The 16,015-nt window shown below is 37.4% G+C and overlaps 1 protein-coding gene across 5 annotated transcripts in view; it reads right to left on the reverse strand.

The window, feature by feature from the left end:
* The window catches only part of Prdm5 (PR/SET domain 5), a 198,036-nt gene that overhangs the window by 120,681 nt on the left and 61,340 nt on the right, over window positions 1–16,015 (reverse strand). For all 5 annotated transcript variants that reach the window (XM_021236440.2, XM_087193244.1, XM_013075911.3 and 2 more), the window contains exon 3: window positions 10,444–10,566. In XM_021236440.2, coding sequence (XP_021092099.1) covers window positions 10,444–10,566 — 123 coding nt within the window. The remainder of the gene's footprint in view (window positions 1–10,443; window positions 10,567–16,015) is intronic.

The following is a 16,015-nucleotide window of genomic DNA, read 5'->3' on the forward strand; positions in this document are numbered from 1 at the left end:
TATCATCATTTCCAAAGCAAATTTTCTAAAATCAAATAAATTGCAAAACTAGAAATATAATCAAGTCTCCAAGAATGGTTCCAATTCTCTGCCAAAACAGACCTCAAATTCTTAATCCCTTGTCCAAAAAAATTGGACCAAGTATTGACGTTTTCCACCAAGTAAGCCACATAGCCACAAATGTTTCTCATTTACTCCACTCCTGGGACATACAGCTCAAATAAAAAATTTCCTGAATACCCCAAATTTCAGATGCAATTTGGAATGCAAGTGATTCATAATGTAATGCAGGAAACATTATGATCTTCTCTTACTAACACAGTGTTTCTGGAATGCAATCCTCAGGAGATCATCCCAACCAATTAGAAGGCTGACATTGCTTTCAGCCATGTGACCCAACTAGTATGCTCTTTGCCCCTCACTTAGATGTGATTTTAAACCTTCAGCAACCCGCTACCCCAGCTACTGTTCAAATAAGAAAGATTTTTACCCCAAGGGAGCCAATAAAAATCCCTGTTGTGCTCCATGATAAAAAACATGGTAACAGTGTACTCAATCCTGTTTTAAGAAAGGGCAAAACAAAAGCAAAAGAAATTAAAGCCACCATCATTATTTCCACAACAAAAGACTCTCACACTGGCCACTGAACAGATTTAGAATCTAATTAAATTCAAGTGTAAAATTTCACAGGGCCACTAGTCCTATTCTAATCTCACCTTCTAACGCTCCCCTTGTTAAGTCATTAATAATGTTTTGCAGTACGAAAACTGCAACTGTCATCTTTTGTAAATTTATATTCTCTTTTAAGGGAAGAAACACAGTTGACATAGACAAAGGAAAGTACTGGGAATGTACCAAAGAAGTAAGAAAACTGTGTAAGTCTTAGAAAACATGATTACTAAAACCAAATCATGCAATTGTCTACAATATGATGAAATACCGGGCACAGCATAATAGCAAATTTGGATGGTAAAAGATCAAAATATGTGTCAACCAAGTTTTCCATTAATTGAAGGATCATGATAAGCACAATGCATAGATAAGGAACATCCTTACATGAAGATTACTTGATGGAGTTTGAAGTAAAACTCAAAGCTAAGAACATACACCTTGAAAGTTGTAGAAAAAGAAAAATGCTACTGATTCTATGGAAATAATAGCCCAAAGGAACAAAGTTCTCAAGTCAAAAAAACATAAAAAAGGCTTAAAGCCATTATTCAAGCGTAAAGAGAAAAGAAACTAATTTAACATTGTCTACAAACACAATAATGGAGAACCTTCCAAAGTAATCAGCTTAAAGTGAATTTCTTGTTCTATAGATAATTCTAATAATAGTAATTTATATAGAAACAACTTAAGTCTGTATATTAAAATTATGACATAAGATCCCATGAGATAATTTTGCCTCAGGATGTCATAATAAAAAATACTTGAAAAAAATAACGCACACACAAATAAAAAATAAATAATTCAATTTAAACATGTGACTAGACTTATGTTACATCATGAATAATCTGAAAAGTAGCCAGGGAGTTAGCTCAGTGGTCCCACGCCTGCCTCCCAAGTGCAAGGTCCTGAGTTTGATCCCTGGTATCAGAAAAAAAAACAAAAAACCTGAAAAGTGGCTTCAATATCTCTGGCTACCAAAGATCCTATTTTCCATCTCAATTCAGTTGCTAGGTAAGACTTACCACTTAAGTATCTGTACAAAAGGATAGTAATCACATTGACTAGCTAATACTTATATAACCTGAAAGAAAATGGTTAGATAAAAACATTAGGGAATGGAATATTTTTTATCACTCTATTAACTGTTTGCTTTGAAACTGAAATACATTTTCCTTCTTGCTACTATTGATTTTATGCTCAAAACTGAATTAAATCAATAAATTACCAAACTATCACAGTTTCATAGAACACTGATCTCATATATATGAAGTTTCTAGAACAATCCATATGGTAGATATGCAAATAGTGTTAGTTCCCTAATTCATTTCCTGTCCCTTCTTTATTATGACCAACATGGCTTTACTTCCTTTTCTGTAATTTAGGACTCAGAAGACTGAGCTTATACATGTATTGAACTAATTCTCTGCCAGAATATAATGTTTCTTAATTTTCTTACTGATCTGGGCAATATCTTTTAATTATAGGGCCCCCAAGAGCTGCATTTTTTTCTTTTATTGACTTAATTTCCATTGAAAGATAACGTAAATGCACTCTGTCATTTGTATCACAGCCCAGTGTCATGGGAAGCAGTGTACTAGGATACAGGGGAAAATAATTCAGTAAAACATGATTTCTACCTACGATAGTTAATTTTATGTGTCAATCTGACTGGGCCATATGGTGATAGACATTTGGTTAAACATTATTCTATTTGTTTCTGTAAGAGTGTTTTAGGGCAAGAGTAACATTTATTTTTTGGTACGGGGATAGAACTCAGGACCTTGTGTTTTTGAGGCAGGTGGCAGCACCACTGAGCTAAATCCCCGGGCCAAGATTAATATTTAAATCAGTGGGGTCCCTGAGCACCAAGGAGTAGAACCCCCCCAGTGCTGAGGAGGTGAGCCATGCAGGCACCAACAGCACACACACCCCTCTCTGCGGCTGTGCTGAGCCATTACCTGGATCCACACCGCAGAGTTGCAGGGGTCATAAAGAACACTGTTCTCAGCTCCAGAAGATAGAGCAGAAGTGAATAACTGAAAGAGGTCTGCTCAGGCTCCTTGATGAAAATTAAAGCCCACTGGAAAAGTGAAGAAAATCTGGGCAATAAAGGCACACTAGACCACTTTAGTTAGGGGAGCAACAGCATGGACCGGAGCTGCGTGGATGCAAGCAGATCCCAGCCAGGGCTCAGGCCCGACCCCAGAAGCTCAGGCACACCAGCCCAAGGCAAGGGCCTACCTGGAAAAGAGCTGTAAGGCACACAAGCAACAGTGAGAGGTTCTCCCCAAAACCAACAGTAAGTCCTAGAGACCCTGGCCAGAAGCAGGCTGGCACAACAGGAACTGAGGTGCACAGCCCCCAGCCAAAGGCCCACCCACACAACAAGTATGTAGGGGCCCTAGCCAGATGCACACCTAGATACCATCCCAAGTGTGCATAGGCCCCAGCCAGAAGGCTGTCCAGACAACAGATCAGCTCAGGGATCCAGAAGGCCACCATTCTGAAGCCAAGCATTAGTGTACTGGTAAGGAGAAGAGAAAAGGCTGCTTGGTGGCTTCCTGAAAATTGAAGACCACTGAGCAAAAACTTGCCTAAACAAAAGTACAGTAGGCTGAATCTGCAGAAATGAGAAGACACTTTAAAAAGTCTCAAAACCAGACCTCCATATCACCTGAGGCAATGTGAAAGGTAAATGAGATGGAACAGTATGATACTCAACCACCTGGACTCCCTGAACTGGCAACAAAAGGGGATCTGGAAAAAATGAATTCAGAAACAATTTCTCAGATAACAGCAGAGATTGTACTCATAGTACAAGACATGATTAATAAATCTAGAGCAGACACAGATTAAAAAATAGAGGGGCTGAGGAACATGATGGAATCCTAGCATAGGAAACAAATGGAATCCATAAACAGATGCAAACAGATTTCCAGGAGATTAAAAATTCAATTGAAAGATTTTACAGGAGAATGAGCCAAAGTGAGGACAGAATTTCAGATAAAGAAGGTAAGATTGCAATTAGTGATGAGGAAAATAAAAAATTCTTTAAAATAGTAAAGGACCATGAGAAATCAATCCAACAGCTTCTAGACGATGCAAAAAAGAATAACATAAGACTGATCAGAGTCAATGAACAAACAAGAGAGAGTGCAGATGATATTAAAAAAAAAAAAACTGTTCAGAGAAGTAATGGCAGAAAACTTCCAAAGCAGGGGAAAAGAACTTGACATACAGATAAGTGAGGCATACAGGACTCCAAATAGCCTTGATTAAAATAGCTACACATAGGCATATTACAGCAAAGATTCCAGAAATCCAACAGAAAAACCAAATTCTACAAGCAGTTGGAGAAGAGAAACAAATCTCATACAAAGGAAAGCCCTTCAGATTATAGTAGACTTCACAATGCATACACTCAAGGCAAGAAGAACTTGGAGTGATGTATTTCAAGCCCTAAAGAAAAACAGCCTCCAAGGCAGAATGATGCATGCTGCAAAACTATCTTTCAAAATTGATGGAGAAATAAGATACTTTCATGACAAAGAGTACCTAAGAAACTTCATGAGGACCAAACCAGCATTCCAAAAAATTTTAGACAATATCCTAGGAAAAGACAATGAGGATCACAACCCCAGGAAGCCCAGCAAAATGAATCCATCGGGCACAAGAAATTAAACACAAAGGGGGAGAATCCAACAAAAAGAAAAACTCATGACCATGATGAGTCAGCATGCATCAGATATAACCATCAATGTTAATGGTCTCAATTCACCAATCAAAAGAAATAGATTGGCAGAATGGGTCAAGAACCAAGATCCAACAATGTGCTGCACACAAGAAACACACTTAATTGAAAAAGAAACTCATAGACTGACAGATAAAGGGTGGAAAACAATACTCCATGCAATAGGAACCAAAAAAAAAACCAGGAATAGCTATCATCTTTGCAGATCAAGTGGATTTCAAACCAACACTGATTAACAGAGACAAAGAAGGACACTACATTCTTATAAAGGGAACAATCCAAGAAGAAGAGATGACAATCATATATATATATGCACCAAGCACTAGTACACCCAACTATATAAAACAAATACTAATGGACATGAAAAATCATATAAGCACTAGTACAATATTAGTGGGGGACTTCAATACCCCACTGTTACAAATAGATCAACTAAATAAAAAATAAACAGTAAACTACTACAACTCAATCAAACTCTTGAACAAATAAACTTAACAGATGGTTACCAAGTGTTCCACCCCACAAAATCAGAATACACCTTCTTTTCAGTTGCACATGGGTTGTTCTCCAAAATAGACCACACACACTCATAGAACATGTTTAAGTAAGTGCAAAGGAATTGAAGTTATCCCCTGTATATTATCAGACCATAGTGTGATGAAATTGGAGATCAATAGCAAAAGAAAACGCAAGAGTTTCATAAACACTTGGAAACTGAACAACACACTTCTGAATAACCAATGGGTCACAGAGGAAATTAAAGAAGAAATCAGACAGTTCCTTCAATTAAACGACAGTGACAATACAACATATCGGAATCTATGGGACACAATGAAAGCAGTCTTACGAGGGAAATTCATAGCAGTGAATATGCATATAAGGAAAACAGAGTGAGCCCGATTAAACAACCTGATGCTGAACCTCAAGCTTCTAGAAAAAGAAGAGCAGGACAAACCCAAAGCTCATACAAGGGAGGAAATTATAAAGATCAGAGGAGAAATCAATGCAATGGAGACTTAAGAGAACAATATAAAAAAATCAATGAAGCCAAGAGTTGGTTTTTCAAAAGAATAAACAAAATTGACAAACCCTTAGCAAACCTTATAAGGAAAAGGAAAGAAAAGGCCCAAATCAATGTATTAGGAATGAAAAGAATGAAATTACAACAGACCCAGCAGAAATCCAGAGGATCATCCATATCTACTTCAAGAACCAATACGCCAATAAGATGGAAAATACAGAAGAAATGGACTGATTCCTAGATAAGTATGAATTACCAAAGTTGAACAAAGAAGACATAAAAATTATAAACAAGCCAACATCAATCAAGGAAATTGAAAACGTAATTAAAAACTTATCAACTAAGAAAAGCCCGGGTCCTGATGGCTTCACTACTGAATTCTACAAGACATTTAGAGAGGAACTACTGCCACTACTGTTTAAACTCTTCAATGAAATTGAAAGGGAAGCAATACTCCCAAATTCATTCCTGGAAGCAAGCATCACCTTGATCCCCAAAGCAGAGAAAGACCCAACCGAAAAAGAGAACTACAGGCCAATCTCAGTAATGAACATAGATCCAAAAATCCTTAAAAGGTTAGCAAATAGAATGCAGAAGATCATCAAGAAGATCATGCACACTGATCAAGTGGGATTCAACATACTCAAATCAAAAAAATGTAATTCACTACATCAATAGAGCCAAGGGAAAAAAACACGATCATCTCAATAGATGCAGAAAAAGCATTTGACAAAATCCAACACGCATTTATGATAAAAACCCTACAAAAAATTGGAATAGACAGTTTCTACCTCAATCTGGTAAAAGCCATCTATGAAAAACCAACAGCCAATATCATGCCAAATGGTCAAAAAATGAAATCCTTCACACTAAAATCAGGAACAAGACGAGGATGTCCACTATCAGCACTCCTTTTTAATATAGTCTTAGAAGCATTAGATACAGCCATTAGACAAGAGAAAAAAATAAAAGGAATAAAGATAGGAAATGAAGAAATCAAATTATTATTTGAAGATGACATGATACTCTATAGAGAAGACCACAAGAACACCACCAAAAGTATTCTAGACTTAATAACCAAATTCAGTAAAGTAGCTGGATACAAGGTCAACGCACAAAAATTCAATAGCTTTCCTCTACACAAACAACAGACTCACTGAGACAAGAAATGGGGTAAAAAATTCCTTTCACAATAGCATCCAAAAAACTGAAATACCTAGGAATCAACCTAACAAAAGAAATCAAAGAACTCTTCCTGAAAACTATAGCACTCTGAAAAGAGAGATTGAAGATGATATCAGAAAATGGAAAGACATCCCTTGGTCCTGGGTAGGAAGAACAAGCATGGTGAAAATGGCCATACTTCCAAAGCTGCTATATAGATTCAATGCAATCCCAATTGAAATTCCACCAGCATACTTCATGGACCTTGATAAAACAATCCAAAATTTCATTTGGAACAAGAAGAGACCTACAACAGCAAAAGCAATTCCATGCAACAGAGACATGGCAGGGGCTATCATAACCCCCAACTTGAAACTATACTACATAAGCTACTGTCATAAAAACAGCATGGTACTGGCAAAGAAACAGACCTGAGGACCAGTGGAACAAATTAGAAGATGGAGAAACAACTCCAGACACACTCAGCCACCTCATCTTTGATAAAGGAGCCAAACATCCTCACTGGAGGAAAGATAGCCTCTTTAATAAATGGTGCTGGAAAAATTGGGTTTCAACTTGCCAAAGATTAAAACTAGACCTATATCTCTCATCCGGCACTAAACTAAAATCTAAATGGATTAAAGATCTAAATAGCAAAACAGAACCGCGGAACCTGCTGGAACAGAGGTTAGGTAGAACTCTTGAAGACATTGGCGCAGGAAAAGTTTTATAAGCAAAATTTCAGTTGCCCATGAACTTGAACAAACAATCAACAAGTGGGATCTCTTCTTTACTAAAAATCTTCTGCAAAGCAAGAGAAGCCACCAACAGAGGGAGGAAACAATCCACAATGAGGGAAAAAATTTTCACCTGCTGTTCCTCAGACAAAGGCCCTCTATCTAGAATCTATAAAGAACTTAAAAAAATCAGACCTCCCAAATTTAAAAACTCAATCCAAAAATGAGCATCTAAAATGAACAGACATTTCTCAGAGAAGTATAAATAAACATATAAGGGCCAGGGATTTAGCTCAGTGGTTCTGCAGCCTGCCTCGCAAGCGCAAGGTCCTGAGTTCGATCCCCTGTACCAAAAAAAAAGAAAAGAAATAAACATATGAACAAATGTTCAACATCACTGGTCATTCGCAAGATGCAAATGGAAACAAGGCTGAGATTCCACCTCACTCCAGAAAGAACAGCTACTATCATGAAATCAACAAATAACACATGCTGGCGGGGTTGTGGGGAGAAAGGGACCCTTCTTGTTGGTGGGAGTGCAGATTGGTGAAAGCACTGTGGAAATTAATATGGAGATACCTCAAACAACTAGGATTAGAAGTCCCATTTGACCCAGTTAAACTTCTGCTGTGTATCTTCCCAAAAGATTTAAAAGAATCATACCACAGTGATATATGCTCACCCACGTTTATAGCAGCACAGTTTGTAATAGCTAAAACTTGGGAACACCCCAAATGCTCATCAATGGAGACTAGATACAGAAGATGTAGGTTTTTTTTTTTATAAAATGGAGTACTACTCAGCCATAAAGAATGAGAAACTACAGACATTTATAGCTAAGTGGATGCACATTGAGGCCATACTCTTCAGTGAAATAAATAGGATACACATATGTAAATACTGAATAGTTTCTCTGGTGTGAAAAACTACAAGTGTAAATAAGGTACAAAATGTATAATTAATATTGTGAAATAGGAAGAAAATTTCTAAAGGAGTAGGGGAAGTGGGATGGGTAGGGGAAAGAAAAGGGAAAAGAAAAAAATATGAAAAAAGGAAAAACAATGGAAACAAAGTCTTTGCAAGTAGCAAAGGGTGGAGGAGGTGAAGAGAGGGCATGGTAATGGGGAAAAAATAAGAACCAAGATATATCACGTAAAGGTAGAAGATCCCAATGATGAATGTAAATGTATTTTATACCTAAAATGTACCAATAAACTTAATGAAAAAAATTAAAACAATAAAAATAACTTTCTCTGCACAACAAGAGAAACTACCAAAAGTGTGAAGAGACAACTAACAATGTGGGAAAAAATTTTTATCTGCTGTTCCTCAGACAAAAGTCTATCTAGAATCTATAAACTTAAAAAAAAATCAGACCTCCCAAATTTAAAGACCCAGTCCAAAAACGGGCATCTGAAATGAACAGACACTTCTCAGACAAAGAAGTAGAAATAACAAACAAACATATGAAAAAAAGTTCAACATCATTCAAGAGATGCAAATGAAAACAACACTGAGATTCCACCTCATCCCAGAAAGAATGGCTGCTATCATGAAATCAACCAACAACAAATGCCGGCAGGGCTGTGGGGAAAGAGGAGCACTGCTCCACTGCTGGTGGGAGTGTAGACTGGGGCAACCACTGTGGATCAGTAAGGAGATACCTCAAAGAAGTAGAACTGGAAGTCCCATTTGGACCAGCTATTCCCCTGCTGGGTATCTTCCCCAAAGAATTAAAAGAATCATACCACAGTGATATATGTGCACCCATGTTCATAGCAGCACAGTTTGTAATAGCTAAAACTTGGAAACAGCCCAATTGCCCATCAACTGGAGATTGGATAAAGAAAATGTGTTTTTTTTTAATAAAATGGCATACTACTCAGGCTTAAAAAAAACGAGAAATTAGAGACATTTATAGCTAAATGGATTCACATTGAGGCGATACTCTTAAGTGAAATAAATAGGACACATGTGTGTAAATACCAAATAGTTTCTCTAGTGTGAGAACTTGAAAGTATAAATAAGGACTAAAAGGTATAACAGATAATATGAAATAGGAAGAAAAGGGGCAAAGGGGAAGGGGAAGCAGGAGGGGTGGGGGAAAGGAAAGAAGGGAATGGAATTAATATGAGAAAATGAAAAAATGGAAACAAAGTCTTTGTAAATAGGAACGGATGGAAGGGTTGAAGGGAAGCAGGGGAAGGGGGAAAAATTAAGAACCAAGAGAGATTATGTAAAGGTGCAAATTTCCAATGATGAATGTCATTATATTGTATACCCAAAATGTACCAATAAAATTAATTAAAAAACAAACATTTAAATCAGTGGGCTTGAGTAAACCATGCTCACCAACATAATGTAAGGTCTCATCCAATTTGCTGAAGACCTGAATAGAAAACAAGTTTAACCCCCATGCCCACTCCCAGTATGAGTGAATTTTGCCTGATAACATTTGAATTGAAGAGCCCAGTGGCTCTGCTTTCTTAATAGCCTCCAAAGCAGGCTTCCTGGTTCTACAGGAGCTTCTAGTCTTTGGAGTCAATAGGACATCATCTGTGCATATTTTGGACTGGCCAGCCTTCATAATCACATGATCCAGTTCCTTCTAATAAATCTCCTTTGACACATACATAAATATCTTCCATTCTTTCTGTCTCTCTGAAGAACCCTAACTTACAGGCTCAAAGTCCAGCTATGGGGAATATTCCCAAGTGAACTCTCTCCATGCAACCTTTCTCAAACAACAACCCATAGTATAGTACTATGAACCAAATAAACCACCAAACCAAAATGCCTATCAAGAAACATTCACTGAATGAAATAAAAGTACTTAAAGGTAAGATCTGCCAAGGACAATATCAAACTGTGTAATTCATTCCCTCAAGAATTCTCATAAAGTGAGTGATATGGTGTTAGTTTATAGCTAGCCTTGCCCTTTCCTGCATATGCTGACTAGATGAGATTTCTCTGCTTTTATGAGTTAGTTACTGCTATTTGAAGCAGGTCATTGGGAAATAAATTTAAAACAGGGAGAACAGTTATAAATTAATTCATTCCCCTCACAATACATAGCACAAATACAAAGCAAAGAAGCTTACTTGAATTGCAGCCAAGTTCTTCTGCTCCTGAGATGGTGCCTCATGAACAAAGCGAAGCCAGTTGGAGTGTCGTGGGTTGGTAGCATCCAAGATGTACAGAACTTCTCCCTTACTCCCACGAACCTGGAACATAAAAGGCTCTTGAATTTCCACTTGAAAGAGTATTAATCATACTAAATGTATCAAGAGTACAGACATGATTTTTTTTCATGAGTGTACACCCTTTTTATTGACAAGTGTCAAATAGATGCTGGATTAACAAGCATTCCTCCTTCAAACATAGGTACAAACAGAGCCTACTCTCTAATTTGGCAGATATCTGGATGACTCGGAATTGCAATAAACTCTCAGAAACATCCAGTGTTGACAGTTCTTTTCTGATCAAAATTACTTCTCTTTACAGACAAACTTTAATATATGTGTTGTAATCACAGTTCTTCAGGGAGTGACCATAACTGTCACCCTTCCCTTTTCCTCCACAGAAGGGTATGTGGAGGAGGAGGACCCCCACACACACTTTCTCCCTCCTCTCGTTCACTGAATCACCTCCATAAAAGGAGAATTTGCTAATCTAACCAAAGGGAATCGGACACCCAATGGGACATGTTATGGGTTGTTTTTAGACATCCCCTCAAAGCCTCATGCGAATGAAATGGGGCTTTTCAGAGGTGACGGGATCTAGAGTGACACTGGAATTGATTCATGGTGCAATGCTAGGGTCAAGGGTGATAGGATTAAGGGTGCGAGTGCGACCTGCCCTAAATAGTCTGGATAAGATGAAAGGGTAGAAAGAAGTTGCTAAGGTCCCTTGTTGCTTTGCTGCCTTCAGCCCACCATGAACTATTGCCCCTCTGCCATGCCACTCTGCCTTGGAGCCTGCTGATTATGGACTGAAACCTCTACAAAATGATCTTAATAAACTTTTCCCCCTTTAACTTTGGGTGTCAGGTATTTTTGTCTGAGCAATAAGAAAAGTAACTAAAACAGGACATAAATTCAGATTCTTCAGTAGTGCATGAAAAAGTACCATTTTGTCTTTCCATTGCCTGCTAGTATATTGCTTAATAGGACAGTGCTCTCTAGGATTTTTGTTTCAGACCATAAATCCTTGCTGGTCAAACCTACTGTATATTCAAATTGAAAAAGGGATACTTCACTGGACATTCTTGAATCCAACTTGCTTGAAATCTAGTTTCTCCAAAACCCCTATATTGTCTGGTTTAATACAATATATATATATACCAATCTCCACTCAACTCTCATTTTGTTTCTATATACCCTTGGAATCCAGCAGATGAGGAAAAAGAAATGAGTAATTAGTACTCCAGATTTCCAATGCCAAGGAACAGAAGATAAAGCCCACAAATTCACCTTTGCAGAGTTAGTGTAAGGAAAAAAATTCTCGATATCCAAAATTTTACTTTATAAAATAAAGTAAACAAAACATCAGAACAACCAGTTCAACAAAACACCAGTCCAACAAAACATGTATCTTCATGATACACTCGAACCATTTGAACAATCATTCTTTCGACAATTATTGAGTTCTTAACAGCTATGGTATAAGACTCCTTCTGTGAACAAGAACCTGATTGCACCACATTTAAAAGTAAATAAATACAAAATACAACTTCCTGTAAAGATGAACAGGAGCACCATGAAGGCAAGAAAGGCAGAGGAGAAACAGCAATGGGAGAAGCACTCTATGAGAAGGAGTGGTCAGGTAAATCCTCTTTGATGAGGAAATCAGAGAAGAATTCTAAAGGGAAGAAAGTTCCCAGGCAGGGGAAATAGCAAGTAAAAGGAAAGCAGGAAAACCCTGAGTTTAGGAACAAATTAGGTGTCTCCAAGTAACAGCAAGAAGGCATGGGGCTGGAACAGGAGCAATGAAGAAAGTGGTGGACATGGAGATCAGACAGATCGGCCAATGCCACATCACAAACCAACATACAGACCAGGAAGCCATCCACATAGTTAATTTTGCCACATGCAGTTTATTTTCACCAAAAATGTGGTATAAAGTCATCTGCTGCTTGCACTGCAAATACTGTTATTTTAAGATTCTAACATATATTATGCAGGAAAAAATTTAGTTCGCCTGCTCCCACTATCTGATATAATGTCACATTCCTCAAACAATTTCTGTTTTCTTAAATGCCCAAGAAGCTTCAATAATCCTTAAAAAAAATCTCTCTAATGAAATGCCAGACCCTCACTGAGAAGCAGGGATTTAATGTTCAATATTATAATTGCTGACAGAGGAATTTAGGACAGTGAATACTTAATATTTATATTTCATATACTTAGGTGTGAAGCTATGGAAATTTGTTACACTTCTTACTAAATAAAAAACTCATCGAAATCATCCTGCCTCCCTACTAATCCCCAATTCAGAACCCTCAGTGCTCCCTGGGCAATGCCAAGAGTCCTGAAATATTGCTAGATAGATAGAAAGCATATTTGGTATCTCTCCCTCAAAGAGGACACTAGTCCACATTTCTTTTAGCGGAATAAACAAGAAATTTTGAATGTTTGGGAATAAAGTCCTTCCTTTCATGTATCTCCATACCCACAGTAACAAAACTTTATATTGACAAAGGGTTGAAGTATGCACAGCAGGTAGCAGGGCCACTAATACTTGAAAGAAGGAAAAAAAACTCTCAAGAGAACTGAACTTTAAAACCAAGGACTGTGATTGAAATCCAGGCAACCTAACTGCATGAGGGGACATACCAATACATCTGTCAACAACATATCTGTTTGAGAGGAAAACGTTACTTAGACACACTAGCTTAGGGTCCTTCTCAGTCAAACATTTGTTACTCCGTATTAAGCATGGTATGTATCAGATGTGTTTGACATTTGCAATTCTATCTTCAAAGATGTGAAACATAACAAATATTTCTCTGTGACTTATTATAGTAAGCACAGCTGATATTTTACCATGAATATTGTTTGTTCTTTATGTATTTCAGCTTTTTCTCAGGCACTCTGCCCCCAGCTATGTTCAATTACTCAGAATTAGTAATTCATTGTCCTCATCAGTCCAATGTATACACTTTCTCTTATAATACTGCATCTTAAGAGAAATGCACAATTCATACTAAATTCTTCTGAAATGTGTCACTTTCAACACAAGCAAATTTACTTTTACTGATTTACTTTTATTCTCCTAACAAGACTATCACAGTCAGCAATACACTATATGTTGCCTACATCTTCATATTTGAAATAACTTTCTTTGTTCAGTAAGAGTCACTGCTCCTTTTCTTCAAACACCCATACCCAAGTGATTTTTAAGTTCCCACAGCCTTTGCTCTGTGGCCTGCCAGTTTCTCCAACTTTCAAGGGGCTGGTTCGTTATTCCACCGTCCCAGTCTTCCGTGCTTCCCTAAAGTTGTTACATTTCATTAGCTGCTCACGTGACTTTTATCTTTCTCCTCTTACCATAATATTCTCCTCTCTGACATATCATCTAAAAGAGAAACCCAAAGATAATCTAAGCCATCCTTGCGCTCTGCAACACAATAAGATCAAGACAACTCCAGACAGACAGATGGCTACTATTACAGTCTCCATTTATGTTTTATTTTGATACTGAATCCTGAGGTAATAAATTGGACATTTGTAATGAATAGAGAAGACTGGAAATTCCTTAGTACCAGACTCCAGCATTTCAGTAGCCTTTGCAGCCAAAGAAAATGTAGTTTTTTTCCTCTCAAAATATGTCTTTTAAAGTCATCATCTTTTACTTAAACTTTCATGGAAATGAAGTATATTGTTACCTCCTACTTAGGATTGTTCTCTACCTTCCGCATACTTGGAGCTATTAATGAAGTCACTATTTTCATCTTGTACTAAAAACCATTTCAATTCCAAAGTCTGTTTGATTTGCACAAATTTCCTTTGCTAGCTACACAAAACGTTAGGAAAAGGATAAAGTACTCATATCAAAGGAAAACCTTGCACTTCTCTATAGTTGGTTCATATCCTCTAACTCTGCCACTCTGTGTTAAATGAAAATTATACCCATGTAGGAATTTGGCAGTGACCAGCCTCAGAGAAGGTCATTGCTGGTCATTGCTACCAGGGATCTGTACCTCTTCCAGACTAAAGATGACCAGTAGTAAATATAATTCACAGTTTTCTTCTTCCTGCCCAGGTAAGGACAGAGGAAACCACAAAAAGATTCCGCTGGATTAGACAAAACTCTAACATGTGAGTAAAAGAAATACTGAAAATAGGTGGTCAGTATAAGCCTCCTATCCCTAAATTTCAGTGTATTCTTTGTTAAACTGTGTCAACTCTAGACAGAGGAGCTCATTTTAGAATTTGGATGCTCAATTTTCAATGGAGAAGAGACTACAATATAATTTGCTCTATTATTATTTCCTTCAATCATTTCAAATCCTGAGAGATTTTTACTCACTACGTCCATGACTCAAAGTGCCAAGGCAAAGTTAATCAGCCAGTTTTTTTCCCAGAAATAACCCAGAAAAGGTTATAATACATTATGTTGTACAGCTTACTTATTAAGAAAATATATTCCCTATCTTTTAGTGTGGGTTTTCAAAAAAGGAAGTTATTTGAGCACTAAAATTTATGGGATGGATTTTTTAGATTATAAAATATCATCATAGTTTTGTATTTCAATTTGAGGCATTCTTTCTGCAACTTTCATAACTGAAGCAAGCCATATGCTTTGCCTTCAGAGTTTAATTAGCCAAACTTCAAGATACCTTTACAAGCACAAAAAATCAAGTGTGCTGCAATAATCAATTCTGACAGCATACTGTTGTCAGATTTAAACCAAAGAGAAAAACACTTTCAGAAATCAGCAAAGATCATCACCAGGAAACCGTAGTGATTTATAGTTTTAAACAAAGGGCATGTTTTCATTTTTGGCTTTTTTTTTTTTTTTTTTGGTCTCCTGTTAATTTTTCAAAGGATTCTGCCTACCATGCTTCTGCTATCTTTGCTGCCTATAAACACATATGCACTGCTGTAGCTGTAGCTGAGCTGCTCACATTGCCCCTGCTCCCACCTGCCAACCCTAACTCACAGAGTCCCCACCTGGAATTGGAAAGGGGAGTGAAAACACACAGGTTTGCACAGTCCCCATCACTTTAATAACGACCATCCAGAATATAACGCAGACCAAGATAACATAAAGCTTGAGGACTGATGAGAAGAACAAAATCTTTTTTATTGCAAATATTCAGTACGGTAAATATTTCAAGCTGAAAGGAACCTTGGAAAAGCACTTGGAGCGTTAAAAATGCTGGACTAGGAATCCCAAACTCTGGTGTCCTCCAAGTCTCTGGCTTTATCATTTTGGGTGTGGCATTTCCCTCACTAAATTGAGCCCTGGCCTCCTAATCTCTAAAATGAGGATCATGGGCTCTGCCTTGTGACCTCACAGACACTGCAAATATGAAATGGAATAAGATGCATAGTCTCCAACAAGCATTCTGCAATTATAAGGAATTTAAGAAGATGAGGACCCTGTACCTGCAATGGCCAATAGACACCTTAAAATAAGATATTCTACTTTCGGTGGTACAGTGGGGAG

This window comes from Heterocephalus glaber, unplaced genomic scaffold, assembly GCF_053883595.1.
Source record: "Heterocephalus glaber isolate CG9 unplaced genomic scaffold, H.glaber_assembly_v1.0 deba00001586, whole genome shotgun sequence".
Classification (NCBI taxonomy): Eukaryota; Metazoa; Chordata; class Mammalia; order Rodentia; family Bathyergidae; genus Heterocephalus; species Heterocephalus glaber.